This window comes from Staurois parvus, unplaced genomic scaffold (assembly GCF_062004578.1).
Source record: "Staurois parvus isolate SC_StPar_1 unplaced genomic scaffold, SC_StPar_1.0 ptg002912l, whole genome shotgun sequence".
NCBI lineage: Eukaryota > Metazoa > Chordata > Amphibia > Anura > Ranidae > Staurois > Staurois parvus.
Genome location: NW_028320708.1, coordinates 413 through 27,433, shown reverse-complemented (window position 1 = coordinate 27,433; position 27,021 = coordinate 413). Strand labels below are relative to the sequence as shown.

The 27,021-nt window shown below is 52.7% G+C and overlaps 1 protein-coding gene across 2 annotated transcripts; it reads left to right on the top strand.

The window, feature by feature from the left end:
• Window positions 1-697: 697 nt before the first annotated feature.
• Window positions 698-26,750, top strand: LOC149428934 (serrate RNA effector molecule homolog B-like). Of its 2 annotated transcripts, none has more exons than XM_089666922.1 (9): window positions 698-853; window positions 2,297-2,434; window positions 5,767-5,892; window positions 7,278-7,412; window positions 15,003-15,191; window positions 19,600-19,769; window positions 20,615-20,781; window positions 22,585-22,689; window positions 26,280-26,750. In XM_089666922.1, the coding sequence occupies exons 2-9, from the start codon at window positions 2,316-2,318 to the stop codon at window positions 26,733-26,735; spliced, it is 1,467 nt and encodes a 488-aa protein (XP_089523048.1). In that variant the 5' UTR covers window positions 698-853; window positions 2,297-2,315; the 3' UTR covers window positions 26,736-26,750. The 2 variants fall into 2 exon arrangements, with proteins under 2 accessions (XP_089523048.1, XP_089523047.1); XM_089666921.1 differs by having other exon boundaries at window positions 7,266-7,412.
• Window positions 26,751-27,021: the final 271 nt, after the last annotated feature.

Sequence of the window (27,021 nt, the reverse complement as noted above, 5' to 3'; positions counted from 1 at the left end):
AGACTGTCACCAACCCTCCTCACCTTCAGGCACACCCTGAAAATCCACCTCTTCAGGGAAGCCTACCCCACCCTCACCTAACTGACCTCATCCACTCCATTCCCTACAGCCATTTCCTCCTGTACCACTTTCCCATCCCTCCTAGATTGTAAGCTCGAAAGAGCAGGGCCCTCGAACCCCTCGTGTTTTGTATTGTTATTGTCTTCTCATGTTCTGTCCCCCCGCTATTGTACAGCGCTGAGCAAACCCTTTGGCGCTATATAAATACTGTATAATAATAATAATATAGGGCTGGTGGCCATGGGCTCCTCCGCCATCTTGGTTCCTGGAACCTGATCCTGCAAATGAAAAAAAAAAAATTAATTCTTTCAAATCCGAACCTGGCATAAAATTCTCAGAGAAAGAGTAAAGTATCACCTTCAGTCCGCTTTTGATCATCCCAGCATGTGGAGAAAGTGAAGTAAACAAAACGCATTGCCAGCACTTAAGATGGCCACAGCGTTTCCAGCGTCTTTCACAGATTGACGTCTTCCGGTCCAGACAGGAAGTAGAGAAACTTCGTTCTTGGTTGGTGGTCTGAGCCAGAAGGGGAAATTATTATCTTCTCATGAGGAACATGGACTTGGAGGATCCCGCATGACGAGGAACACGTCTCCGTCCCTAGGACAAAGAGGGCACAGGTGGTGTGGGAGACTTTGCCCTCACATAAAATGGCCGTCAGCTCTTCCTCTTGTCCCCGCCCACAGCAGTATTTTCCGGTCCAGGCAGGACGTGAGGAATATCTTTCCTTCCCGCCTCCATCATTGTTTCTGTCTGCAGCAAGGAGATCCGGAGGAGGAGGAAAGACGGCGAGGTGAGTAGGGGGCACCGGCCCGGGGGTGATGAGGTCTGCAGGACCCACCCCGAGGGCAGCGAGTGGCCCGGGAGGGAAGGAGTCTGCATGCACATAGTAATGAGGGGCCCCGGAGAATGACGAAGGGTCCTGGGGGGAGCACAAAGTGTGATGAGGGCCCTTGGGGAGGGGCCACAGAGTGTGACTAGGGGTCCCTGGGAGGGGCCACAGAGTGTGACTAGGGGTCCCTGGGAGGGGCCACAGAGTGTGACGAGGGGTCCTGGGGAGGGGCCACAGAGTGTGATGAGGGGTCCTGTGGAGGGACCACACAGTGACGAGGGGTCCTGGGGGGGGGGCCACATAGAGTGACGAGGGGCCACAGAGTAAGGAGTCCTGGGGGGGCACGAAGAGTGATGAGGGGTCCTGGGGGTGCAGAGAGAGTAATAAGGGTCTTTGGGTGACCCTGGAGAGTGTTGGGGGGTATTGGGAAGCCAGAAAGTGTTATGGGGTTTGGGGGGGGGGGGGGTGCGCGTGGAGAGTGTTCCTAGGGGGCAACAGAAAGCAAGGGGTCCTGGGGGGGGGGGTAGTGATGGAAGTTCTGGGGGGGCCACAAAGAGTGATAAGGGTCTCTGAGGGGGGCACAAAGGTTGATGATGGTCTTTGAAGGACGCTAGAGAGTGTTGAGGGGTATTGGTGGCCCACAGAGTGTTGAGGGTTCCTGGGGGGGCCACAAAGAGTGAGTGTTCCATGGGGGGGGGGGGGGGGCACAGAGAATAAGGGGTCTTTGGGGGACCTTGGAAAATGATGAGCGATCCCTGAGGGCACAGAGTAATAAGGGTCTTTGGGGGGACTCTAGAGAGTGATGAGGGGTCCTAGGGGATCCAGAGAGAGATGAGGGGTCTTTGGAGGGCCTTGGAGACTGATGAGGGGTCCTGGGGGGGGGGGGGGGTGCTTGGCACAGGGTGAGAATCCTGGGGTGACCTCAGAGAGTGATGAGGGAGGAAGGCAAGGAAGAGCGATGAGGGTGCTGGGTGGGGGGATTGGGGTCAACTCAGAGTAATGATGGTCCTGGGGGAGGCCAGGAAGAGTAATGAATCGGGGGGCGGGGGGGGGTGGTAGTGGCAGCAATGAAGTGTAATTGTTTTGGGGGGATTCCGGAGAGTGGTAATGGTCCGGGAGGGGGGAGCACGAACAGTAATGTGGGGATGGGAGATCCTAGAGACTTGTGGGACTCTAAGGAATATTGAGACCTGGGGGGGACCCTTCGAGAGTGATGAGGGTACTTGGGAGGGGGGATGAACAACGAGGGGATGGAGGATTCTAGACTGGTGGGATTCTAGAGAATATTGAGACCTGGGGGGGACCCTCGAGAGTAATGAGGGTTCTAAGGGACTCAGGCCAGGTATGGTGGACGGGCTCACTAGCTGTTATGGGGTCATGATGTTGATACTTTGTTCCTCGCAGAACCATCTAAGCAAACAAAATGGCCGACAGCGATGATGAATACGACCGCCGCCGCAGAGACAAGTTCCGGAGGGAGAGGAGCGACTACGATCGTTCCAGAGAGCGGGACGAGAGGAGGAGAGACGACTGGAGCGACAGGTGATGGTCATAGCCTGAGAGGGCGCCACTGAAAGGAATGGATACCAGAAGCACTTTGCCCGATGTGGAACTATCGTGGTTGTTGGAAGGGGGAAGCCATGGCAGCCAATGGGAGGTAGCGGCAGCGTGCGGTCAGGTTTCACGTCGCTGGTTTTATGTGGAGGAAGGCAGAGTACCTCAGAGGGAAGGGAGGGGGGTGTTAGCCCAGCCAGATCCCGGAAGGCAGAGAACCCGCGACTGGTCGCTGCTTTGTCCTGGAGTGGTGTCCATAGAGGTTTCATTTTGCTGGAGAGGACAGGGTGGGGGAGGTGCAGCGGACAATCTCAATAAATTGACTCCTCTCATCCAGGCTCCACCCACGGTACTAGACTGGCCCATGCACTTTCCTCCCCCCTATCCTCTGGTGGTCACGGGCTCTTTGACATCATGGGGTACAATGCGGGGCCGAAAGCCCTGCATTGAACATGAGAACACAGAGGGACCGTGCACCACCAGAGTTGGGATCCGGTAAGTAAAACTGCTTTTCTGTTCCTCTACACCAGGGGTAGGCAACATGTGGCTCTCTAGCTGTTGTGGAACTACATTTCCCATGAGGCATTGCAAAGATTACAAAACTGACAGTTACAGCTATGACTTGCAGAGGCATGATGGGACTTGTAGTCCTGCGGCTCTCAGGTTGCTTACCCTTGCTCTATACCTAACCCTTGCAGTGTGGGGGCCTACTGCAGAGGAGGGTCTTCACCTTCCCCCGGAGATGGGCTGTAAGTCCCCGGTCACACTGTGTGCAACTTGGCATGCGATTTGCATGCCACACGACTTGTAATTGCGGACAATGGGGTGCGACTTGCCATGCGATCTGCAATCGGTCATATTGGTGCGGTTTACGACTTGGTCGGAGCCGCACTGATTTCTAAAGCAGCACATGCATTACTTTTGCTGCGTTTTGCATAGACATCTGTGTCAGACGTCTTGCATATCGCACCTCAAATTGGAGTGTCCTCCGACTCCATGTAAGTCGCACAATTTTAAATTGGGGATCGGTGTGTCCGGGGTGTTTGAGCAGAGTTCTGGCTCCTGCTACCTCCCAAAAAAATAATTAAAAGTCAGCAGCTACAAATACTATGGCGAACTGAGCCGGAAGTGGGAGTGGGTACCTGTCAATACCAGGTACCTTCGCCCCCCCTCCCACCAAAAGGTGCAGAACGTGGCAGCGGAGGTAAAATAGTGGAGCTTCTACTTTTGAGTGGATCTCTGCTTTGAGGCTGTAGTTGCACAGTCAGACGTTTTATTGCATTTTAAAACACCTGTCACTGCAAACAATTGCTTCCTGTCACATTCACACTGCAGCACTGGAGCCACGCTAAAATTCAGCCAAGCTGCATTATCTCAGTGCAGCATCACATGGCACTGTGCAGCATCACATGGCACTGTGCAGCATCACATGGCACTGTGCAGCATCACATGGCACTGTGCAGCATCACATGGCACTGTGCAGCATCACGAATGAAGTGTATGTTTTGTACATTTCAAATAAAGTTTGTCCAAAAGAAACAAAAACTGAGTCATGTGATGTACTGAATCACACACCACACCGCCCCCTAGCACATTTGAGAGCGGACAGGTAAAGCACTCCAGAAGCTGCCTGCTCTTGTGTGAATGGCTCTAAAGCACGGGTGTCAAATGGGCGGCCCTCCAGCTGTTGCCAAACTACAAGTCCCATGAGGCATTGCAAGATTGACCATTACAAGCATGACTCCCAAAGGCAGAGGTATGATGGGACTTGTAGTTTCGCAACAGCTGGAGGGCCGCCAGTTTGACACCCCTGTTCTAAAGGGCATCTCCTCCAGGATCCTTCCTAACATCCTCTCTGCTCCTTCTGCCCCCATTGCACTTTTCTGCATTTCCTTAGACTCCTCCGACCACCCAGGTCTGCCGGCGCACCGATCCGCCCTGGAAGCTGTGTAGCAGCATAATGGTGCAACAGCATGCGGTCGCGGTCATTGATCAGCACAGTCGTGACCGTGCTGACCAATGAGAACTTCAGCTTCCAGGACAAAAAAAAGACCCTCATTGGCCAGTTCTGTCACGTGATCTCAAGGATTTGCACACATTATGCTGCTCAGTACTCAGCCCCGGAAGTTGTGTAGCAGCATGGCTTAAGGTCATGTGACAGAGCTGGCCAATTGGGGTCTTTTCTTGTGTCCTGGAAGTAAGCAGACTGTCATTGGTCAGCACTCTCACATGACTGCTCTGACCAGCGACACACATTTATGCTGCTACACAGCTTCTGGGGCCGAGTACGGGTCGGTACACTAGCAGATCCGGGCAGCTGGGGCCGAGTACGGGTCGGTACACTAGCAGATCCGGGCAGCTGGGGCCGAGTACGGGTCGGTACACTAGCAGATCCGGGCAGCTGGGGCCGAGTACGGGTCGGTACACTAGCAGATCCGGGCAGCTGGGGCCGAGTACGGGTCGGTACACTAGCAGATCCGGGCAGCTGGGGCCGAGTACGGGTCGGTACACTAGCAGATCCGGGCAGCTGGGGCCGAGTACGGGTCGGTACACTAGCAGATCCGGGCAGCTGGGGCCGAGTACGGGTCGGTACACTAGCAGATCCGGGCAGCTGGGGCCGAGTACGGGTCGGTACACTAGCAGATCCGGGCAGCTGGGGCCGAGTACGGGTCGGTACACTAGCAGATCCGGGCAGCTGGGGCCGAGTACGGGTCGGTACACTAGCAGATCCGGGCAGCTGGGGCCGAGTACGGGTCGGTACACTAGCAGATCCGGGCAGCTGGGGCCGAGTACGGGTCGGTACACTAGCAGATCCGGGCAGCTGGGGCCGAGTACGGGTCGGTACACTAGCAGATCCGGGCAGCGGGTGAGTCTAAGGAAATGGATAAGTGCAGTGCGCACAGGAGGGGAGTTGAGGCTGTTGGGAAGTAATCCTAATTTATTGTAGGCGGAGGTTCCCTTTAACCTGGCCATACATGTACATATGACATTTGCTCAGCCCAAGAAGTATTCATAGATTCCCCCATTCCCATTGGATGAAGGATTCTCCCGCTGCCGGCTTTTGTATTCTGACCGCCGGCACCCACGGCTGTCGCTATACTTGATCAGTGACCTCAGAGAAGTGGGAACACCGGTCTTGTATGGAGGTCATTAGGGGCGCTGAGCCCTGGAAATGCTGCATTTTTGGCAAAAAGACAACTAACTGACATTTCTAACAGACATTTCTGCCGGGACGTCCGCTTTAGGCTCATGAAGTTGAGAGGAAAAGCAATGTCACTGTGTTGTCATTTTCATGGTTTGTCTTGTGTTGTGTCCTGCAGGGAATGGGACCGAGGACGGGAGAGGAGGAGCCGAGAGTACCGCGACTATGACAGGAGCAGAAGGGAGAGGTTCTCTCCTCCGCGCCATGAGATGAGCCCCCCTCAGAAGCGGATGAGAAGAGACTGGTGAGGGCCATACCACTGTGCATTGTGTGGGGGGGTTGGGCCATCTGTCCGCCTATGTGCGGCGGGGGGGTTTGGCCATCCGCCTGTGCGGGGAGCTAGGGGGGCCAGCCTTGTCCGCCTGTGTGCGGGGAGGGAGGGGGGGCCAGCCTTGTCCGCCTGTGTGCGGGAAGGGAGGGGGGGGGGGGCCAGCCTTGTCCGCCTGTGTGCGGGAAGGGAGGGGGGGGGGGGCCAGCCTTGTCCGCCTGTGTGCGGGAAGGGAGGGGGGGGCCAGCCTTGTCCGCCTGTGTGCGGGAAGGGGGGGGGCCAGCCTTGTCCGCCTGTGTGCGGGGAGGGAGGAGGGGGGGCCAGCCTTGTCCGCCTGTGTGCGAGGAGGGGGGGCCAGCCTTGTCCGCCTGTGTGCGAGGAGGGGGGGGCCAGCCTTGTCCGCCTGTGTGCGAGGAGGGGGGGGCCAGCCTTGTCCGCCTGTGTGCGAGGAGGGGGGGGCCAGCCTTGTCCGCCTGTGTGCGAGGAGGGGGGGGCCAGCCTTGTCCGCCTGTGTGCGAGGAGGGGGGGGCCAGCCTTGTCCGCCTGTGTGCGAGGAGGGGGGGGCCAGCCTTGTCCGCCTGTGTGCGAGGAGGGGGGGGCCAGCCTTGTCCGCCTGTGTGCGAGGAGGGGGGGGGCCAGCCTTGTCCGCCTGTGTGCGGGGAGGGAGGAGGGGGGGGCCAGCCTTGTCCGCCTGTGTGCGGGGAGGGAGGAGGGGGGGGCCAGCCTTGTCCGCCTGTGTGCGGGGAGGGAGGAGGGGGGGGCCAGCCTTGTCCGCCTGTGTGCGGGGAGGGAGGAGGGGGGGGGCCAGCCTTGTCCGCCTGTGTGCGGGGAGCGAGGAGGGGGGGGCCAGCCTTGTCCGCCTGTGTGCGGGGAGGGGGGGGCCCAGCCTTGTCCGCCTGTGTGCGGGGAGGGGGGGGGGCCAGCCTTGTCCGCCTGTGTGCGAGGAGGGGGGGGCCAGCCTTGTCCGCCCCCCCGTGTGTGTGTGTGTGTGTGTGGGTGGGAAGGGGGGGGGGGGGGGGAAGGTTGGGCAGCCGTGTCTGTGCGTGTGGGGGCAGCTGTGTCCGCCTGTGTGTGTGGGGGAGAGGGGGGGGGGGGTTGGGCAGCCGTGCCCGTACTGCATATGGATGCAGCCATGTGGGGGTCCAGCTGTGTCCGCCAGTGTGGGGGGCAGGGGCAACCGTGTCCGCCCCCTCATGCGTGGGGGGGGGCGGCGGCCATGTCCGCCCCCTTGTGCGTGGGGGGGCTGGCCGCGTGCGTGCAAGTGTGTGTGTGTGTGAGAGACACGGCGCCGCTGAGAATTTGTCCCAAACACCATGCCGTGGTATTGTTGATCTGAGTTTTTTTCCTAGGGACGATCACAGCTCTGACCCGTATCACAGCGGCTACGACATGCCCTATTCTGGTACTTCCGGTGGCCCAGCCTACGGTCCTCCTCAGCCATGGGGACATCCCGACATGCATGTCATGCAGCATCCTGGTATCCCCATACAGGCAAGGTAAGGGGGCTGTAAGACGTGTATATATTTTTATGAATTTGCTTGAATTGGCTGCACAGACTATACTGTAGTGTAATGTGTTCAAATATCGCCTTCCCATTTTGTAGTTTTGTGAGGTTTTTTTTCTGTTTCTGTTTTGTTGAGCAGATTTAATGACTACCTTGGCGACACAACAGAGAGGGAATCCCTCTCTCCCTCTCCCGTTGTCACCGGTGCTCTCTTCAAGCATCTTAGACTTTGTGCGTTTTGCTGCACGTGGATCTGTCCCCCCCCCCCCCATCATTTTTCCTGTGAAGGACAGAGAACAGAACAGCTTGGCCATCTATTGTTCCGTGTGCTGTGACACCTGCAGCAATCGGACCTGAGAAAACGTGTGGGAGCAGCAGATGGTGTATTGTTACTGCGGGCTTGGAGGGGGGAGGATGTACGGGAGTGCCAACGTGTTCACTAGTGAGATTGAATCTTTTATTAAATAATCCATTAAAGTACAAATGGGGGACGGTAATCCTATCTGTTCCAGACACGGCGATCCGTAGCTGTGACTATTGTCGGCAGAAAGGAAGCCACTCCCATTGCTTTCATGTATTATGTATTCCAATGGTTTCATCTCATTTCTTCCAGTGTTTGCTTTGTATCTTCTTCAGGTTGGCTGCTTTACACTGCTGGATTTAAAGTGTCGGTACACCCATATTAACCCCTCGCCTACCAGGCACTTGTACCCCCATGTACACCCATATTAACCCCTCGCCTACCAGGCACTTGTACCCCCATGTACACCCATATTAACCCCTCGCCTACCAGGCACTTGTACCCCCATGTACACCCATATTAACCCCTCGCCTACCAGGCACTTGTACCCCCATGTACACCCATATTAACCCCTCACCTACCAGGCACTTGTACCCCCATGTACACCCATATTAACCTCTCGCCTACCAGGCACTTGTACCCCCATGTACACCCATATTAACCCCTCGCCTACCAGGCGCTTGTACCCCCATGTACACCCATATTAACCCCTCGCCTACCAGGCGCTTGTACCCCCATGTACACCCATATTAACCCCTCGCCTACCAGGCGCTTGTACCCCCATGTACACCCATATTAACCCCTCGCCTACCAGGCGCTTATACCCCCATGTATACCCATATTAACCCCTCGCCTACCAGGCGCTTGTACCCCCATGTACACCCATATTAACCCCTCGCCTACCAGGCGCTTGTACCCCCATGTACACCCTTATTAACCCCTCGCCTACCAGGCGCTTGTACCCCCATGTACACCCATATTAACCCCTCGCCTACCAGGCGCTTGTACCCCCATGTACACCCATATTAACCCCTCGCCTACCAGGCGCTTGTACCCCCATGTACACCCATATTAACCCCTCGCCTACCAGGCGCTTGTACCCCCATGTACACCCATATTAACCCCTCGCCTACCAGGCGCTTGTACCCCCATGTACACCCATATTAACCCCTCGCCTACCAGGCGCTTGTACCCCCATGTACACCCATATTAACCCCTCGCCTACCAGGCGCTTGTACCCCCATGTACACCCATATTAACCCCTCGCCTACCAGGCGCTTGTACCCCCATGTACACCCATATTAACCCCTCGCCTACCAGGCGCTTGTACCCCCATGTACACCCATATTAACCCCTCGCCTACCAGGCGCTTGTACCCCCATGTACACCCATATTAACCCCTCGCCTACCAGGCGCTTGTACCCCCATGTACACCCATATTAACCCCTCGCCTACCAGGCGCTTGTACCCCCATGTACACCCATATTAACCCCTCGCCTACCAGGCACTTGTACCCCCATGTACACCCATATTAACCCCTCGCCTACCAGGCACTTGTACCCCCATGTACACCCATATTAACCCCTCGCCTACCAGGCACTTGTACACCCATATTAACCCCTCGCCTACCAGGCACTTGTACACCCATATTAACCCCTCGCCTACCAGGCACTTGTACACCCATATTAACCCCTCGCCTACCAGGCACTTGTACCCCCATATTAACCCCTCGCCTACCAGGCACTTGTACCCCCATGTACACCCATATTAACCCCTCGCCTACCAGGCACTTGTACCCCCATGTACACCCATATTAACCCCTCGCCTACCAGGCACTTGTACCCCCATGTACACCTATATTAACCCCTCGCCTACCAGGCACTTGTACACCCATATTAACCCCTCGCCTACCAGGCACTTGTACACCCATATTAACCCCTCGCCTACCAGGCACTTGTACCCCCTTCCCGTCCAGGCCAATTTTCAGCTTTCAGAGCTGTCGCACTTTGACAATTGCGCGGTCATACATATGAAATTTTTATCATTTTCTTTGTGACAGAGCTTTCTTTTGGTGGTCTTTAACTTTTTTTCTTTTTTGACAAACCAAAAACAACTGAAAATTTTGAAAAAAATTAAGTTTTCTTCTTAGTTTTTGTTATACAATTTTGTAAATAAGTTATTTTTCTCCTTCACTGATGTGATCTAATGAGGCTGCAGTGATGGGCACTGATAGGTGGCACTGAAGGGTATTGACAGGCATCACTGATGGGCACTGATAGTCAGCACTGAAAGCAGCTCAGATGGGCACTGATATGTGGCATTGATGTGCACTGGTAGGCATTGATATGTGGCACTGATGAGCACTGACAGGTGGCACTGCTGAGACTACACTGATCAGGGCACACTGATTATCAGTGTACTTGTCCCCTCCGCGGAATGCCGATTACTGGCTCTCCTCTCCTCTGTCAGTGTGACTGGTAGGCACTGATATGTGGCACTGATGAGCACTGACCGTTTCATTGATTGACACTGATAGGTGGCACTGCTGGGGCTACACTGATCATCAGTGCCCTTGTCCCCTCCGTGGAATGCCGATTACTGGCTCTCCTCTTTTCTGTCAGTGTGACTGGTAGGCATTGATATGTGGCACTGATGAGCACTGACAGGTGGCACTGCTGAGACTACACTGATCATCAGGGCACACTGATGATCAGTGTACTTGTCCCCTCCACGGAATGCCGATTACTGGCTCTCCTCTCCTCTGTCAGTGTGACTGGTAGGCACTGATATGTGGCACTGATGAGCACTGACCGTTTCATTGATTGACACTGATAGGTGGCACTGCTGGGGCTACACTGATCATCAGTGCCCTTGTCCCCTCCGTGGAATGCCGATTACTGGCTCTCCTCTTTTCTGTCAGTGTGACTGGTAGGCATTGATATGTGGCACTGATGAGCACTGACAGGTGGCACTGCTGAGACTACACTGATCATCAGGGCACACTGATGATCAGTGTACTTGTCCCCTCCACGGAATGCCGATTACTGGCTCTCCTCTCCTCTGTCAGTGTGACTGGTAGGCACTGATATGTGGCACTGATTAGCACTGACAGTTGGCATTGATTGACACTGACAGGTGGCACTGATGGGGCTACACTGATGATCAGTGCTCTGATGATCAGTGTACATGTCCCCTCTGAGGAATGCCGATTACCGGCTCTCCTCTCCTCCTCTGTCAGCGTGACAGCTCGAGAGGAGAGAAATGCTGATAACCGGCATTTCATTATTTACATGCGATCAGCTGTGATTGGACACAGCTGATCACATGACCGATCCGACGTCTTCGGCTCTTTCCATTGATCCGCTGTGTCCGAAGGACACAGCGCAGCATCGATCGCCACGCTGCGCGCCCCTGGAGCCACGGATGCGCGGTTAGAGTAGGAGGACGTCATGACGTCGTCCCAGAACGAGAGAACTGCCTTGCGCTGCGCCCGTCATTTCCTCATATGGTGGGCGGGAGGCGGATAAAATATTACATACAATGGATATAGAAAAGAATCGCCCCTCTCTAAAATAACATTTTTGTTGCTTTGCAGCCTAAAATAAAGACTGACACTGTTTTTGTTTTATCCAGCTGTATTAACTCAGGGCAACTTACAACATCCAAGTGAAAGGATAGCACCAACGTGTCGGGAAAACAAAATGCAGAAATATTCAAAAACTGAATCACTGAGTTGGGAAAAGGATCACCCCCCCCCTCCTAAAAATGACTGGTAAACATAATCAGGTGTAGCTAATCACCTTCTCAATGGCACACAAAGCCATTTGGCTTGCAACTGTTATTAGCTGTGGTTATTGTAGCAGGAAAAATGGACGGGGAAAAATACAATCAAATTCTGGAGGAAAATCTGCTGCCCTCTGCCAGAAGGTTGTCAATGGGAAGAAGGTTTACCTTCCAACATGGAGATGACCCAAAGCAAACAGCAAAAATGAGCCCATGGTGGTTGGAGAAGAAAGAGGTGACTGTCCTTGCATGGCCTAGTCAGAGCTCAGACTTCAACCCCATTGAAAATCTGTGGAATGACTTGAAGACTGTAGTCCACACGGTCACCATCAAATGTAACTGAAGTTGAGCAGCTCTGCAAAGAAGAGCGTGGAAATATCGCAAAGTCTAGATGTGAAAAGTTAGTAGAGACATCCCAACAGACTAAAGGCTGGAATTAAAGCAAAAGGTGGTTCAGCAAAATACTGAAACGAGGGGGTCCTTTTTTTCCAGCACAGTGATTCTGTTTTTTTTGTTTTTTTTTTCTGACATGTTGATGTTATATCTTTCACTTGGATGTTATAAGTTGCACTTGCACATAAATACAGCTGGATAAAACAAAAACTGTGTCTGTCTTCATTTCAGGCTGCAAAGCAACAAAATGTAATTATTTTAAAGGGGGACAATTCTTTTCTTGAACCTAAAACCATATACAGTGGGTAACGTATTCTCTGTGTCAATTCTTATCAGTTATCCCTATGTTGTAATTATCGAATGATCCTGCCAGTGGCTTCAGCTTCCTTATGACAATGAGATCAGGGAACGTCCTGGATTCAGCTGCTTCCCTTATGACAACTAAGATCAGGATACTTCCTGCTTTCACCTTTCTCCCATTTGATGACAATGGGAAGACCAGGGTACTTCCTAGTTAGTCTCCTCCCTTTATAATGACGAGAAGACCAGAGTACTTCCTGAGTTCAGCTTCCTCCCTTATGGTGGAAAAGAGAAGACCGGGACACTTCCTGCTTTCAGCTTCTTCCTTTGACAACAGGGAGACCAGGCTATTTCCTGGTTTCATCTTCTTCCCTTTTGACAGCAATGAGAAGACCAGGGTACTTCCTGATTTCAACTTTTCCTTTGATAATGAGAAGACCAGATTACTTCCTGGTTTCATCTTCCTCCCTTTCGATGACAATGGGAAGACCAGGTTACTTCCTGATTTTTAACGTCCTCCCTTATGAGAACAAGACCGAGGTACTTCTGATTTTTAACTTCCTCTCTTGTGATGACAATGAAAAAAATAGGGTACCTCCTTATTACAGTTTTCTTCCTTATGAGTAGAAAACCCAGGTATTTTCTGGTTTCAGATTCTTCGCTTATGGCAGCACGGAGACCAGAGTACTTCCTTCCTTATGATGACAACCAAAAAACTAGGGGTGCTTCCTGGTTTCAGCTTCCTTCTTCATGACAATAAGACCTGGTTACTTCCTGCTTTCAACTCCTTCTCTTATGTGACGACGTCAAGGCCAGATTCCATCTCCGTTTCAGCTTCCTCCTTATGGAAATGACAAAACTAGGATACTTCTCCCTTTGGTGGCAACAAGAAGAGCAGGGTAGTTTCTGCTTTCAACTTCTTTCCTTATGTGACAACGACAAGACCAGAGTACTTCCCGGTTTTTCTCCTTTATGGCAACGAGAAGACCAGGGTAGTCCCTGGTTTAAACTTCTTCCTTTGTGATGACAATGACAAGAGCAGGGTACTTCCTGGTTTCTGCTTATGGAAATGAAAAGACCAGTGTACTTCCTGGTCTCAACTTCTCCTTTTGACGACAAAGGGTACTTCATTGTCTCATCTTCCTCCCTTTTGATGACAAAGAGAAGACCCAGGGTGCTTCCTGGTTTCATCTTCCTCCCTTTGGACGACAAAGAGAAGACCCAGGGTGCTTCCTGGTTTCATCTTCCTCCCTTTTGATGAAAATGAGAAGACCGGAGTACTTCCTGGTTTCATCTTCCTCCCTTTTGATGACAAAGAGAAGACCCAGGGTGCTTCCTGGTTTCATCTTCCTCCCTTATGAAGAAAACAAGACCATGATATTTTCTGGTTTCATCTCCTAACAAGGATTTTCTGGTTTCAACTTTTTTCCTTTTTGACAACGAGAAGACCAGATTACTTCCTGGTTTCATTTTCCTCACCTATGATGGGAAGACCAGAGTACATCCTGGTATCATAAAGGAGGAAGATGAAAATGAGAACACCAGGGTATTTCCTGTTTTCACCTTCCTCCTATGACAATGTCCTCCCTTGTGATGACCATGAGAGGACCAGGGTACCTTCTGACTTCAACATCCTCCTTTGTGATGACCATGAGAGGACCAGGGTACCTTCTGACTTCAACATCCTCCCTTGTGATGACCATGAGAGGACCAGGGTACCTTCTGTACCTTCTGACTTCAACATCCTCCCTTGTGATGACCATGAGAGGACCAGGGTACCTTCTGACTTCAACATCCTCCTTTGTGATGACCATGAGAGGACCAGGGTACCTTCTGACTTCAACATCCTCCTTTGTGATGACCATGAGAGGACCAGGGTACCTTCTGACTTCAACATCCTCCCTTGTGATGACCATGAGAGGACCAGGGTACCTTCTGACTTCAACATTCTCCCTTGTGATGACCATGAGAGGACCAGGGTACCTTCTGACTTCAACATCCTCCCTTGTGATGACCATGAGAGGACCAGGGTACCTTCTGTACCTTCTGACTTCAACATCCTCCCTTGTGATGACCATGAGAGGACCAGGGTACCTTCTGACTTCAACATCCTCCTTTGTGATGACCATGAGAGGACCAGGGTACCTTCTGACTTCAACATCCTCCCTTGTGATGACCATGAGAGGACCAGGGTACCTTCTGACTTCAACATTCTCCCTTGTGATGACCATGAGAGGACCAGGGTACCTTCTGACTTCAACATCCTCCCTTGTGATGACCATGAGAGGACCAGGGTACCTTCTGACTTCAACATCCTCCCTTGTGATGACAACCAGAAGACCAGGATACTTCCTGGTTCTCATTAAGCTGCTCTGCGCTACTGTAGTATTTTTAGAGTGCCGTAAGGATGTGATTCTATAGGCAGACATGTCTCCTGACCAGCCCCTAGTTATCGATTGATAGCAGCTTCTGTATTGAGTATCCATGTCAATACAGCTAAGATTAGGGTGATGAGTATCTTCCTGAGACTTCGCCTGAGGTGGGGGAAGAAGAGCCGACCAAGTGCAAATGCAACCACTGATAAAGGTTCTCGGTGCTCAGGTCTAATAGTCCATCGCTAGGCCCGGGCAAGAGGGTATGCCTCTGCTCCCTCTGGGTATCTTGGTCCCGGCTGTGGCAGACGAAGGAGTGGTGGGAATCGCTGGCTTGGTTAGTATAAGTGGGCTGTGGGACAAAGCAACAGTGACGCAGATTGTACAGCATTCATAAAGTATTCATTCTAATCAGTTGTCGCTGTCCCTCCAGGCTGGGGAACCTACACGATGTAGACTTGGGGACTCCTGCCCCAGTGATGAAAACCTTCAAAGAGTTCCTGCTGTCCTTGGAGGACACAGTGGACGAGACGGAAGCCGTCAGACGCTACAATGAGTACAAATTGGAGTTCAGACGTCAGCAGATGCAGGACTTCTTCCTGGCCCATAAAGACGAGGAATGGTACGTGGTGTGCCCCTATCTGCCTGTCCTCTTCTCTCTCAATCCCTCTTTTTTTTTTTTCCATCTGTCTGTCATCTCACTGTCACCCTCTCTTTCTCTTTATGAAAGGGACCCTGTCACCGACTTAAGAAAATTGCAGGTAAGGGCTGGTTCACACCCGAATTGTACAGGAACACGGTCCATGATCTGTGGTGTCAAAAGGAATATATTGACACCTACAGAAAATCACCCACCTGGTGTGTTTGAACACAGTGTGGGAAAGGGAAACGAAAATGGTTTCCCACACCACATTCTGGTGTGAACGAACATCACAGGCACAGAAATCCAGTGTAAAAGATGCTTACTTGTTTTCTACAAATGTGTTCACTTGGAATGTGACTTCTTTGGAAAGGGTTTCCTAACACATTCCCCTTCTACCTTCTGAGAGTTTATATCCACTTCAGCCCCAAGACATTTCTGGCACTTTTTTTGGTGTGTGGTGTCCTTTTTTTTTTTTTTTTTTTTTATTTTTGCAGAGGCCCTAGAGAATAAAATTGTGTTTTTTGCATTTTTTTCCCCACAGTGGTTTTTCAAACGCAATTTTTGGGGATAAAAATATTTTTTATAGTTTATTAAAAAAAAAACTAAAACCATAACTCAGGGTTTTTTTTTTTTTTCTTTTTGTTTTGCAGAGGCCCTAGAGAATAAAATTTGTGTTTTTTTTGCATTTTTTCCCACAGTGGTTTTTCAAACGCAATTTTTAGGGATAAAAATATATTTTTTATAGTTAATTTAAAAAAAAAAAAACTAAAACCATAACCCGAATTTTTTTTTTTTTTTTTTGTTTTGGTAAAATATAAAAGATGTTATGCCGAGTAAATAGATACCAAACATGTCGTGCTTTAAAATTGCTCCCGCCCATGCAACGCTGACAAATGAAGTACATTTTAACATTCATAGGTGATGCTTTTACATGTTACCACTTCAGGTTTGCAGAGGAGGTCTGGTGCTAGAAGTATTGCCCATGATCTGACGATTGTGGCAATACCTCACATTGACTGTACCGACACAGGTGTTTGCACAGGGGGCACTTTAATGTTTTTTGTGTTTTTTTTAATTTCTTACTCATTCTATTCCTGTCACAAGGAATCTAAGCATCCCCTGGAACAGCAATAGACACGTGACCGGTACTCTATAGGGGGATCTGGGGTCTGAGACACTTTTGAAGGTTGTTTTCCGCTCCCCATGGCTCAGTGTCTAACCTGCTCCGTGAATCCACATGGGAGCTAACACACTCATTGACTCTTTATACACTGACACTAATTGCAATTTAAAAAGCCACAAATGTAGGAAATTAACCTTTTTATTTGTCATTGTAACGTGTGTGTACCAAGGCCAAGCATTCCAGGGGAGCGTGTAGCTATATCTCATTCATACACACACATATATGTATGTATGTGTATATAATCTTACACCCCATAGACATGCTGCTAAATGATGATATGTGACAGGTTCTCTTTATTGTTGCCCTCCTTCCTATGTCATCATCTCCTCTTCCCTCCCCCCCTTTTTATTTTCTGTCTCTACATTCTCTGTATCAATGACAATGTATAGATATATTATGTTCTCTGATGTCATGTTTTCTCCCTGTAACCTAAACGCACTTCTCTCCTTCTCCGAAGACGCTCAAGGTGCGGAAATCCTCCTCCTGGCGCCAGTTTATATATTTTTTTTTGTTTTTTTTTTTTCCCTTGTTCGTCTTATTTTTGCGACGCTAGCCAGTCAGGTTTTTTTGTTTTCTCTAGTTTTGAAACGTGTGAGGATTAGCTAGAGCAGGTCGCAGCAGCAGGGGAGGACAAAAAAAATGTCAATGTAAAACCAAATCAAAGTTAAAAAAAAAAAAAAAAAACACAAAAAAGTCCTGTGGATATTGGTGGTAAAATGTTTTGTTCGGAAACTGCTGCACGCGGTATGATCCAGGTAAAACCCGGGGTGATGTGATTGGTCTGATCTAATCCCATGTCTTGGGGTGGGGAGGAGTGATTTGGGAGGGGGGGGAGGGGTGTGATCTGATGAATGTTACCGTGAGTCAATGATGTATGGGAGATGTGACTGTTGTTGTATCTGAATTGGTAACCTGCTTGATTGGAGGGTGTATGGCGGTGTGGAGAGGGTCAGTACATGAAAAACTGCTACTTCAGTTTTCTGCGATTGGGCTGCATGATCCCACAGGCTGCGTCCTGCAGTGAGCTTCCCCTACTCTCCCCATCCTGCTGTGTCCCTTTAAAGTGCATTTAAATCTGACCTCCGGCTTTCCCGCCAATCTCGCACAGATGTACCGGCTCCTCTCCTGGTCTGCAGTGACCTACCTCTGATGTCACTGCACACTGTGGGCTTCTCACAATGTGCATTAGAAGCTGCAGCAACTTGGGTAGAGCTCCGCCTCATTTCCTGGCAGGAGGACGCCCAGCATCAACTGGCGCTTTCCTCCTCGGCGTAAGTGTTCCTGACCCCGCCCCTTTCAATAAATGGTTTTCTGTTCTATCAGTCACTGAGGCTCAGCATCACATGTGGGCCTTACCTAGGGTGGTCTACAGCAGCAGTCCCCAACCTCACAGGCACCAGGGACTGACCGCGCAGAAAACAACCCCTCCACAAATCGGGGGGAGGGGGATGCAGCATGTCACCTGGGAGGGGCAGGACAATTTGGTGTTTCGATCCTATAGACCAGTGCTCTCCAAACTGCAGCCTGTGGGCCAGATGTGGTCCTTTGATTGCCTTCATCTGGCCCTTGGAGCACTATTCCCCACCACTGACCCCGAGGACGAGGCACGGTTCTTCCCACTGAAAGAAACAATGGGGCACTATGTCCCCCCCACTGACACCAATGATGGGGCAAGATTCCTCCCACTGACACCAATGATGGGGCACTATGTCCCCCCCACTGACACCAATGATGGGGCAAGATTCCTCCCACTGACACCAATGATGGGGCACTATGTCCCCCCCACTGACACCAATGATGGGGCAAGATTCCTCCCACTGACACCAATGATGGGGCACTATGTCCCCCCCACTGACACCAATGATGGGGCAAGATTCCTCCCACTGACACCAATGATGGGGCACTATGTCCCCCCTACTGACACCAATGATGGGGCACTATTCCTCCCACTGACACCAATGATGGGGCACTATTCCTCCCACTGACACCAATGATGGGGCAAGATTCCTCCCACTGACACCAATGATGGGGCACTATGTCCCCCCCACTGACACCAATGATGGGGCAAGATTCCTCCCACTGACACCAATGATGGGGCACTATGTCCCCCCCCCCACTGACACCAATGATGGGGCACTATGTCGTCCCCCCCCCCCCCCACTGACGCCAATGATGGGGCACTATGTCCCCGTCCCCCCCACTGACACCAATGATGGGGCACTATGTCTCTTCCCCCCCCCCCCCCCCCCACTGACGCCAATGATGGGGCACTATGTCCCCTCCCCCACTGACACGAATGCCGGGGTACTATGCCCACCCCCCCCACTGACACGAATGCCGGGGCACTATGCCCACCCCCCCCACTGACACGAATGCCGGGGCACTATGCCCACCCCCCCCACTGACACGAATGCCGGGGCACTATGCCCACCCCCACCCCCCCTCTAACACGAATGCCGGGGCACTGTTCCTCCCGCAGACCCCAAGGACGGGGCACTATTCCTCCCACTGGCGCCAGTCAGGCTAGGGAGGAAAGAGCTAAATGATGCTGAACGTCCTCCAGCCAGGAAATGAGGCAGAGCTCTATCCGACTTGCTGCGGCTTGTAATGCACATCGTGAAGAAGCAAATTTCTGTGCCGGAGAGGAGCCTGTGCAAGACTGAAGGGAAGGCTGGAGGCAGGTCTGGACTTGGGCAGCCTTGTCCTTGAGACAATGTACTTATCCTTTTAGCTCCATGTCTCCTGGCCTGACCTCACCCACCCTCCCCCTTCACAGATGTATACCGACCGCTGTGTTTCTGCTGCAAGTCTTCACTGGTGCCGTCCGCAGTCACCTCTGGCCTTTGGACGCAGGCCCATAGAAGTCTGTGGGGTATTCATGTACAGGTGCAGCCAGGACGGTGGAGACTTGGCGGAACCTCGGCCATCCAATGGAGGTAAGTGTGCATCTGTGGAAGGGGTGAGTAGGTCAGGTCAGATCAGGGGATGGCAGCAAAAAGTGCACTTCTCCTTTAAGCATCGGCAGGATGGGCTCCCACTTTGTACTGAAGGATGTGGAGAGCTATGATGGTGAAAGTGGAATTGTCTAGTTATGTTCTTGTATGTTGTCACCCTCCACTGGTCTCATAGTCTTCTTTCCTGTCCCCATCACCTTCTCTCTCTCTCCCTCCATGTCTCTCTCCGCACGCACCATCTTTTCTGCAGGTTCCGCTCCAAGTATCACCCGGATGAGGTGGGCCGCCACAAACAGGAGTCCCTGGCAGCCTTGCGCAATAGGCTCAATGCTTTCCTCTATCTGATGGACAACGGGTGGTTGACAGAGATCCTGCTGGATGTGGAGAGGGCGCCATCAATCATCAAAGTGCTGGATGCAGGTAATGTCCTTCACCCCACTGATGTAGAAGACCGATTTATTCTGACCTGTCCTGGTCATGATCATGGGCAGCACAGTGGCTAAGTGGTTAGCACTTCTGCCTGGCAGTACTCGGGTCGCCAGTTCAAATCCCAACCACGGCACCACCTGCCTGGAGTTTGCATGTTCTCCGTATGCCTGCGTGGGTTTCCTCCCACACTCCAAAGACATGCTGGCAGGTTAATTGGCTCCTGTCTAAATTGTCCCTAGTATGTGTATGTATGAATGTGAGTTAGAGACCTTAGATTGTACGCCCCTTGAGGGTCGGGGACCTTAGATTGTACGCCCCTTGAGGGTCGGGGACCTTAGATTGTACGCCCCTTGAGGGTCGGGGACCTTAGATTGTACGCCCCTTGAGGGTCGGGGACCTTAGATTGTACGCCCCTTGAGGGTCGGGGACCTTAGATTGTACGCCCCTTGAGGGTCGGGGACCTTAGATTGTACGCCCCTTGAGGGTCGAGGACCTTAGCTTGGACGCCCCTTGAGGGTCGGGGACCTTAGCTTGGACGCCCCTTGAGAGTCAGGGACCTTAGCTTGGACGCCCCTTGAGGGTCGGGGACCTTAGCTTGGACGCCCCTTGAGGGTCGGGGACCTTAGCTTGGACGCCCCTTGAGGGTCGGGGACCTTAGCTTGGACGCCCCTTGAGGGTCGGGGACCTTAGCTTGGACGCCCCTTGAGGGTCGGGGACCGATGTGAATGTACAATATATATGTAAAGCGTGGCGTAAATTGATGGCACTATATAAGTACCTGAAATAAATGGGGACGTGTTGGCCTTCCTTAATCTTTTGTTGTCTGTCGGTCACAGCTGTCATAAAAATGGAGGGAGGAACGGAAATCGACTTGAAGATTTTAGACGAGGAGGAAGAGCAGGCCAAAAGGGAAGCAGCCAAGAAAGAGGCCGCCAAGAAGGAGGAAGGCCGAACCTCCGACGGGGCCGCCAAACCGGCCGAAGAGAAAGAGGCGTCTGCTAAGGTGGGAGCCATGATAATGACCCTGGTGCCGTTTCGCCCGTTTACTGCATTTTGTTGTCCGTTTATTTTAACTCCACCTCCATCACGATTCACTGGACAGGAAACGCAAGACGAGAGTTCAAGGGCTCCTTCAAGTAGAATGCAGTGACTGGAGGTGTTTTTCCGCGCTTGACAAATGCCATTCACTGCTGTTACCTGTGTGCCCTGTTGGCACTGCAATGCAGCCTGGAGGTGTGGTGCGGTGAGCGGCGGTAAAATGCAGATGTGTAGCAACAGTCTGTAAAATCCCAATCCCTCCTCCCGCCTGTCATATAAAGAAATGACGGGCGCAAGGCGGTTCTCTCGTTCTGCACTGATGGGCACCTATCAGTGCAGCCTATCAGTGCCCATCAATGCAGCCTTATTAGCGCATATCAGTGAAGGAGAAAAATCACTTATTTACAAAATTTATAACAAAAACGAAAACGTTTTTGTTATAAATTTTTAGTTGGTTTTTGGTTTGTTTAGCAAAAAATAAAAACCCCCGAGGTGATTAAATACCACCAAACAAAAGCTCTATCTGTCTCAAAAAAAATGATAAAAATGTCATATGGGTACAGTGTTGCATGACCGCGCAATTGTCATTCAAAGTGTGACAGCGCTGAAAGCTGAAAATTGGCCTGGGCGGGAAGGGGGTGGAAGTGCCCGGTGGGCGGGAAGGGGGTGGAAGTGCCCGGTGGGCGGGAAGGGGGTACAAGTGCCCGGTGGGCGGGAAGGGGGTACAAGTGCCCGGTGGGCGGGAAGGGGGTACAAGTGCCCGGTGGGCGGGAAGGGGGTACAAGTGCCCGGTGGGCGGGAAGGGGGTATAAGCATTTATTCACACACAGGTCAGTGTGATCAAATGCTTTTCTTTTTTAAGCCTCTGGATTACTATATCATAGAGCCGAATAAAGCCGATCCGGTCTGTGCTCAGCTCTGATCAGCCGGTGAAAATCCCGGCTGGTTGATCGGGAACCCCTTGGTGGGATGGGAGATCCTGGTAAAGCTGCCGAGGATGGAGGGGGAGGGGGGTGGTGCATGTTTAACCTGGAAGAAGAAAAAAAGCTGTCCTGATCATTAGGAAATGTTCCTGCTCTTCTCCTGTTGACTGTTCTCAGTGTCTGGGGCTGCAGCGGGGATCACACAGATGTTCTCTTCTGACTGTTCTCAGTGTCTGGGGCTGCAGCGGGGATCACACAGATGTTCTATTCTGACTGTTTCAGGTCCTGGGGCTGCAGCGGGGATCACACAGATGTTCTATTCTGACTGTTTCAGGTCCTGGGGCTGCAGCGGGGATCACACAGATGTTCTATTCTGACTGTTTCAGGTTCTGGGGCTGCAGCGGGGATCACACAGATGTTCTATTCTGACTGTTTCAGGTCCTGGGGCTGCAGCGGGGATCACACAGATGTTCTATTCTGACTGTTTCAGGTCCTGGGGCTGCAGCGGGGATCACACAGATGTTCTATTCTGACTGTTTCAGGTCCTGGGGCTGCAGCGGGGATCACTCAGATGTTCTATTCTGACTGTTTCAGGTTCTGGGGCTGCAGCGGGGATCACTCAGATGTTCTATTCTGACTGTTTCAGGTTCTATGGCTGCAGCGGGGATCACACAGATGGTCTATTCTGACTGTTTTAGGTCCTGGGGCTGCATTTTGTTTGCTCACCCGTTACAAAGGATATAAACAACACTTTTTGTCATTCAGGGAGCTCAACTCACAACCGTTTACTGCTTTGCTCAGTGTGGAGTAGTTTTATTGAGAAGCTGTTCTAATTTGTCTCCTAGACTGATACAGAGAAGGAGGGGGAAGTGGAGGAAAAACCAGCCAAACCCGAAGAGGAAGAAGAGCGGAAGGTGGAGAAGGAGGAACCGGAGCGGGAGACCAGAAAGGTACAATGGAGCTTTTTATATCTACTGCTAGCCGCTGTGTCCTCATATAACTCCCGGCAGGGAACAGGGATGTTCAGGTTAAAGCTGGAGGAGGGGTGACGGGGTAGCTCCCTCGATTGGACCTTGACCAGGAAAGGGGATTTTTCTGTATAGACCATGGTTGGGGTGAGATTTCTCTGTATGGACCACTATCTGGGTGAGGGAAGATCTCTCTGCATGAGCCATTTTCGGGATGAGGGGACATCTCTGCATGGTCCATGTTGGAGGTGATGGAACATCTCTCTGTATGGGCCATACTTGGGATTAGGTGACGTCTCTCTGTATGGTCCAGGGTTGGGGTGAGGCGACATCTCTGTATAGTCCATGGTTGGGGTGAGGAGATATCTCTCTGTATGGTACATGGTTGGGGTGAGGAGATATCTCTCTGTATGGTACATGGTTGGGGTGAGGAGATATCTCTCTGTATGGTACATGGTTGGGGTGAGGAGATATCTCTGTATGGGCCATGGTTGCGGTGGGGGGACATCTCTCTGTATGGGCCATGGTTGCGGTGAGGGGACATCTCTCTGTATGGGCCATGGTTGCGGTGATTGGACATCTCTCTGTATGGGCCATGGTTGCGGTGGGGGGACATCTCTCTGTATGGGCCATGGTTGCGGTGAGGGGACATCTCTCTGTATGGGCCATGGTTGCGGTGAGGGGACATCTCTCTGTATGGGCCATGGTCGCGGTGAGGGGACATCTCTCTGTATGGGCCATGGTCGGGGTGAGGAGACATCTCTCTGTATGGGCCATGGTCGGGGTGAGGAGACATCTCTCTGTATGGGCCATGGTCGGGGTGAGGAGACATCTCTCTGTATGGGCCATGGGGCCATGGTCGCGGTGAGGGGACATCTCTCTCTGCACGGGCTATGGTCGCGGTGAGGGGACATCTCTCTCTGCACGGGTCAGGGTGAGGGCGCATATCTCTGCACGGGTCAGGGTGAGGGCGCATATCTCTGCACGGGTCAGGGTGAGGGCGCATATCTCTGCACGGGTCAGGGCGTAAGGGCATATCTCTGCACGGGTCAGGGCGTGGGGGCACATGTCTCTGCACGGGTCAGGGCGTGGGGGCACATGTCTCTGTACGGGCCGTAGATAGTAATGACCAAATAAATATCACAATGGTCACATTCTCCTCACACAACTACAGACAGGGAAGAGGGATATTCAGGTTACACCAGGGATACTGCAGGAATAAGGGGAGACTTCCCTTTATGGGGCATGGTTGGGGTGAGGGCAGAGCTGCCTGTATGGACTGTATACAGTAATGACTGTATGGATTTCTGGACTGACTTCTTTCAGAACTCCAGACAGAAAAGTGTTGTTCAGGTAACAGAGGTGAGGAGAGACCTGTGCGTGGGCCGTGGTCAGGGTGAGGAGAGACCTGTGCGTGGGCCGTGGTCGGGGTGAGGAGAGACCTGTGCGTGGGCCGTGGTCGGGGTGAGGAGAGACCTGTGCGTGGGCCGTGGTCGGGGTGAGGCGAGACCTGTGCGTGGGCCGTGGTCGGGGTGAGGCGAGACCTGTGCGTGGGCCGTGGTCGGGGTGAGGCGAGACCTGTGCGTGGGGGTCGGGGTGAGGCGAGACCTGTGCGTGGGTCGGGGTGAGGCGAGACCTGTGCGTGGGTCGGGGTGAGGCGAGACCTGTGCGTGGGTCGGGGTGAGGCGAGACCTGTGCGTGGGTCGGGGTGAGGCGAGACCTGTGCGTGGGTCGGGGTGAGGCGAGACCTGTGCGTGGGTCGGGGTGAGGCGAGACCTGTGCGTGGGTCGGGGTGAGGCGAGACCTGTGCGTGGGTCGGGGTGAGGCGAGACCTGTGCGTGGGTCGGGGTGAGGCGAGACCTGTGCGTGGGTCGGGGTGAGGCGAGACCTGTGCGTGGGTCGGGGTGAGGCGAGACCTGTGCGTGGGTCGGGGTGAGGCGAGACCTGTGCGTGGGTCGGGGTGAGGCGAGACCTGTGCGTGGGTCGGGGTGAGGCGAGACCTGTGCGTGGGTCGGGGTGAGGCGAGACCTGTGCGTGGGTCGGGGTGAGGCGAGACCTGTGCGTGGGTCGGGGTGAGGCGAGACCTGTGCGTGGGTCGGGGTGAGGCGAGACCTGTGCGTGGGTCGGTCGGGGTGAGGCGAGACCTGTGCGTGGGTCGGGGTGAGGCGAGGCGAGACCTGTGCGTGGGCCGGGGTCGGGGTGAGGCGAGACCTGTGCGTGGGCCGGGGTCGGGGTGAGGCGAGACCTGTGCGTGGGCCGGGGTCGGGGTGAGGCGAGACCTGTGCGTGGGCCGGGGTCGGGGTGAGGCGAGACCTGTGCGTGGGCCGTGGTCGGGGTGAGGCGAGACCTGTGCGTGGGCCGTGGTCGGGGTGAGGCGAGACCTGTGCGTGGGCCGTGGTCGGGGTGAGGCGAGACCTGTGCGTGGGCCGTGGTCGGGGTGAGGCGAGACCTGTGCGTGGGCCGGGGTCGGGGTGAGGAGAGACCTGCGCGTGGGCCGTGGTATGGTAATGACCAAACGGGATCTCCTACTACTTATGGCTAACCTTTCCCCTGCGTGTGGGCCGGGGTGAGGCGAGATCTGCGTGTGGGCCGGGGTGAGGCGAGATCTGCGTGTGGGCCGGGGTGAGGCGAGACCTGCGTGTGGGCCATGGCTGGTAATGACCAATCGGGATCTCCTACTACTTATGGCTAACCTTTCCCCTGCAGCTTTGTATGTTCAGCAGTAAACCAATTACACTGATAAGTCAAAATGTTGTTAAACTTCCCAATATCTTTGTCCTCCCTTCTGCCCCTCCCAAGGAGCTACCTCCTGGGAAGGCTACGTCACCAGAACTTTCCTGGGAACTTCTGTAGCATTTCATGAAATCTTGGGAATTGGTACATTATTCTCTTCTATCACTTGTGTTGTCAGGTGACAGAAGCTCAGCTAGGTGTACACTAACAAGCTGCAGCTCCTTGGGTTGAGCATGCTCTTTAGGTAATTTAGCCCAGTTTATGTTTTTTGTTCTATTTTGCTATTGCTTGGTAATGCCACTAAAGCCACGGCAAAACCAAAGCACTGGATCTGGCATGGATGTCATTGGTGGGCTGACCCCAGAGGACAATGAAGAAGCCAGTCACTGATGACGGATGTGGGGTGGATGGAGCTATGGGGTTTGGGAAAACGTATATTGGTTCAAGTAGTGTGCAAATGTTGTTGTTATTATATTGCGTTTATATAGCGCCAAAGGGTTTACTCAGCGCTGTACGATAGAGGGGGGGGGGACAGGGCCCTACTCTAATGTTCTGTTTTTTAGATCAACGCTGGTGGTTAATTTTAGTGTATTTTATTACTTTCCTTTAATTCTTTTTACCCCAGTCACATACATTCCTTTCTGTCTAACAGATCTATATGGGAAAGTTAAAAAATAAAAAAAAGGGGGGGGGGGGGGAATTCCTTGTGGGGAGTATTTTTTATTCTTTTTTTTACCCACTGAAGATTCTGTTTTTGTTTTTGGTTTTTTTCTTCTGTAGAAAGCTTTCTGGGAGTCCATTATACTCGTGTGATTTGTGGTTTTTTTTCTATTTTGCAGTCGACCAAGAGAAAGAGGAAGCGCAGCGGGGACAGCGATGATGGCAGCGATTCGGAGTCTGGATCGGGCTCTGAACCCGGCAGCCCCAAACCGGAGAGAGAGAGTCGTGAAAGAGAAAGCCGGGACAGGGAGAGTCGGGAAAGAGAGCGAGAGAGTCGTGAAAGAGAGCGAGAGAGCCGGGACAGGGAGAGTCGGGAAAGAGAGCGAGAGAGCCGGGACAGGGAGAGTCGGGAAAGAGAGCGAGAGAGCCGGGACAGAGAGAGCCGGGACAGGGAGAGTCGAGAGAGGGACAGGGAGAGCCGGGAAAAAGAGCGAGAGAGCCGGGAAAGAGAGCGAGAGAGCCGGGAGAAGGACACTCAGCGGGAGAAGGAGACGCAGCGGGAGAAGGAGAGTCAAGGGCAGAATGGGAGAGGTGAGTCCTGCCTGGAACATACATTCTGTATAGTAAATCTATAGTTTACCCAACTTTGGCCAAACTTTTGCGATGGTCGGTAAGCCCAGAGATACACTGGCAATGAAATCTTTGCTGCTGAGAGATTGAAGTACCTGTTGGCTGTGAACTCATTTGCAGAACACTGCCATCAGTATGGGGGGGAGGGTGCAGAATGTGGTGCAGCTCTGTATAGAAACCAATCGGCTTCCAGGTGCTATTGCCAAAGCTTAGTGATCCTAAAGAGAAAAACAGTTTTACCGTAAAGCATCGCTTGCATCATCCTAGACCAGGGGTGGGCAAACTTTTTGA

Excerpts from the sequence above, each read along its gene's own strand:
- LOC149428934 (XM_089666921.1), top strand. The coding sequence starts at position 2,316 with ATGGCCGACAGCGATGATGAATACGACCGCCGCCGCAGAGACAAGTTC. Across the intron at positions 7,413-15,002 it reads GGTATCCCCATACAGGCAAG|GCTGGGGAACCTACACGATG; the intron begins GTAAGGGGGCTG and ends CTGTCCCTCCAG. Across the intron at positions 20,782-22,584 it reads AGAAAGAGGCGTCTGCTAAG|ACTGATACAGAGAAGGAGGG; the intron begins GTGGGAGCCATG and ends TTTGTCTCCTAG.